The 2,154-nt window shown below is 59.8% G+C and overlaps 1 protein-coding gene across 1 annotated transcript; it reads right to left on the bottom strand.

Moving 5' to 3' along the window:
* Nucleotides 1-37: 37 nt before the first annotated feature.
* On the bottom strand, nucleotides 38-1,966 carry LOC104458026 (fatty aldehyde dehydrogenase-like; the record flags this gene model as incomplete). The annotated part of the gene is made up of 7 exons (XM_010076680.1): nucleotides 1,785-1,966; nucleotides 1,334-1,565; nucleotides 1,142-1,227; nucleotides 845-1,053; nucleotides 654-771; nucleotides 391-532; nucleotides 38-204 (listed from the first exon to the last, which is right to left on the bottom strand). Coding segments are annotated over exons 1-7 (1,116 nt in total), but the record flags the coding sequence as incomplete, so codon positions are not given.
* Nucleotides 1,967-2,154: the final 188 nt, after the last annotated feature.

Genomic DNA, 2,154 nt, shown 5'->3' with positions numbered 1-2,154 from the left:
AGAGATGCCTCCGCGGGGGAGCACAGCCCAGACCCACCTTCTTGTTGTTGGAGAAGACGTACAGGGCAAGGGGCTTCTCCCGACGGTTGATGAACTCAATGGCTTCGTCCACGCTCTTCACCGTCAGAATGGGGAGGACTGGCCCAAAGATTTCCTCCTCCATCACCTTTGACTCCGGAGAAACATCGGTGAGGATAGTCGGTGCTGAGGCAAACAGGACAGCAGGAGACGGCGTGAGCAGGACAGAAGATGTGGTCAGTCACAGGACCTCATCCCGGGCACTGCCTGCGTTCAACACACACCAAGCAAACCACAGACAAACACACAGCCCCCACAAGACACCCACTGCCAGCAGAAAGCCCCCCCCTCCCCAACAGCCGCCAGGAGCACCTATGAAGCAGGAGGCCTCATCAGCTTCTCCCCCATGAGCGATCTTCTGCCCTTCCAGCAAGCCCAGGATCCTCCTGAAGTGACGCTTGTTGACAATCCTTTCGTAATCCGGAGATGACTTCACATCTTCCCCATAGAATTCCTGCCAAAGGGCACAGCAGAACCAAGGCGCTCAACACACTTTCAAAATAACAACAACTCCAGGGCCGCAACCAAAAAACTCAGACCTCAATTGTAACAGGGATAAGGAACTCCACACTCACCTGCAGAGTCGCCTTGATGTTCTCCACCACCTTGCTCTGGATGGACGGGTCGCAGAGGATGTAGTCCGGGGCGATGCAGGTTTGCCCGCAGTTCATGTACTTCCCCCACGCTATCCGCCTGCGGGAGAAAGGGAGATGGTTTCTCCACAGTCAGGGGACAACGGCCCACAGAGCGTCTGCAACATCCTGACCTGCAGGCGACGGCCAGGTCGCAGTCCTTGTCGATGTAGCAGGGGCTCTTCCCACCCAGCTCCAAGGTGACGGGCGTCAGGTGCTTGGCGGCCGCTGCCATCACAATTTTGCCCACGGCGGAGTTGCCGGTGTAGAGGATGTGATCGAATCTCTGGGTCAGCAGCTCTGTCGTCTCAGGTACTCCTCCAGTGACCACGGGGTACAGCTCCTGCGGGGCGAGTGTGGCAGGGTCACCCCAACCCGGCACATCCCTGTGGCGCAGAGAAACCTGAGGAGTGACGTGGGGCCGCACTCACCCCGTCAATGTACTGGGGCAGGAGATCCGCCACCAGCCGAGCCGTGTTCTCGCTGATCTCCGACGGCTTCACCACCACGGCATTGCCTACAACACAAACCCACCATGGCCACCGAGCCCCCGCGCTCCTCTCCCGCCTCCCCAGGCACCCACCCATGCCCCACGAGGGACAGGGGCTGTGGCGGGTCCCCACCTGCTGCGATGGCCCCGATCAAAGGCTGCATGATCAGCACAAAGGGGTAGTTCCAGGCCCCGATGATCAGCACCACCCCCAGCGGCTCGGGGCACACGTACGCCTCGTCCCGCATTGTCAGCAGGTTCCTCTTCACGGGCTGAGGGGCTGCCCACGACGGCAGCTTCTCCACGGCCAGCGCCAGCTCCCCCAGCACGCCCATCAGCTCGTGGCTGAACGCGTTGGGCCCGCTCTGCAACAACAAGGAGCTTGGGGAGGGGATGGCCAAGGCACCCACCTCCTGCACCCACCACACCCGCCCAGGGAGGTAGAGAAAAGTCATCCAGGACCACGGGGGACATCAGCAGAAACCACTTGCCATGACAAAAGCAGCCCTGGGGCCTTCCTGCCTTCCCTCAGGGCTCACCACCACCCATGCACAGCAGGAGGAAAAAGGCCCCTGGACCCAGACCTTGTGCAGATCCGCGTTGATGGCTGCCAGGATCTCCTTCTCCTTCTCCTGCACCATCCGCTCCAGCGCCTTCAGCTGCTGCAGCCTGAACTCCAGCGAGCGGCACCGGCCCGAGTTGAAGGCGGCTCTCGCCCGCCCAACGACCTGCTGCATCCTCTCCATGGCTGCTCAGCGCTGCAGGGGGAGAGCAGCAAGACCCAGCTCACCACGGGCAACACACACACCCTCAACCACAGGCTGCAATCCCACCTCCCACATCAAGGACCAATATCTACTATCCTTTGGTCCTAATTTTGCTGTATTTTTGCAAAACCTTAAATAATTTCGAAGAATACAAAGTAGTTTGGGTTGGAAGGGACCTTAATGCTCA

The sequence above is a fragment of the Pterocles gutturalis genome, unplaced genomic scaffold (genome assembly GCF_000699245.1).
Source record: "Pterocles gutturalis isolate BGI_N339 unplaced genomic scaffold, ASM69924v1 Scaffold49938, whole genome shotgun sequence".
NCBI lineage: Eukaryota > Metazoa > Chordata > Aves > Pterocliformes > Pteroclidae > Pterocles > Pterocles gutturalis.
This window is presented reverse-complemented; position numbering and strand designations above follow the sequence as displayed.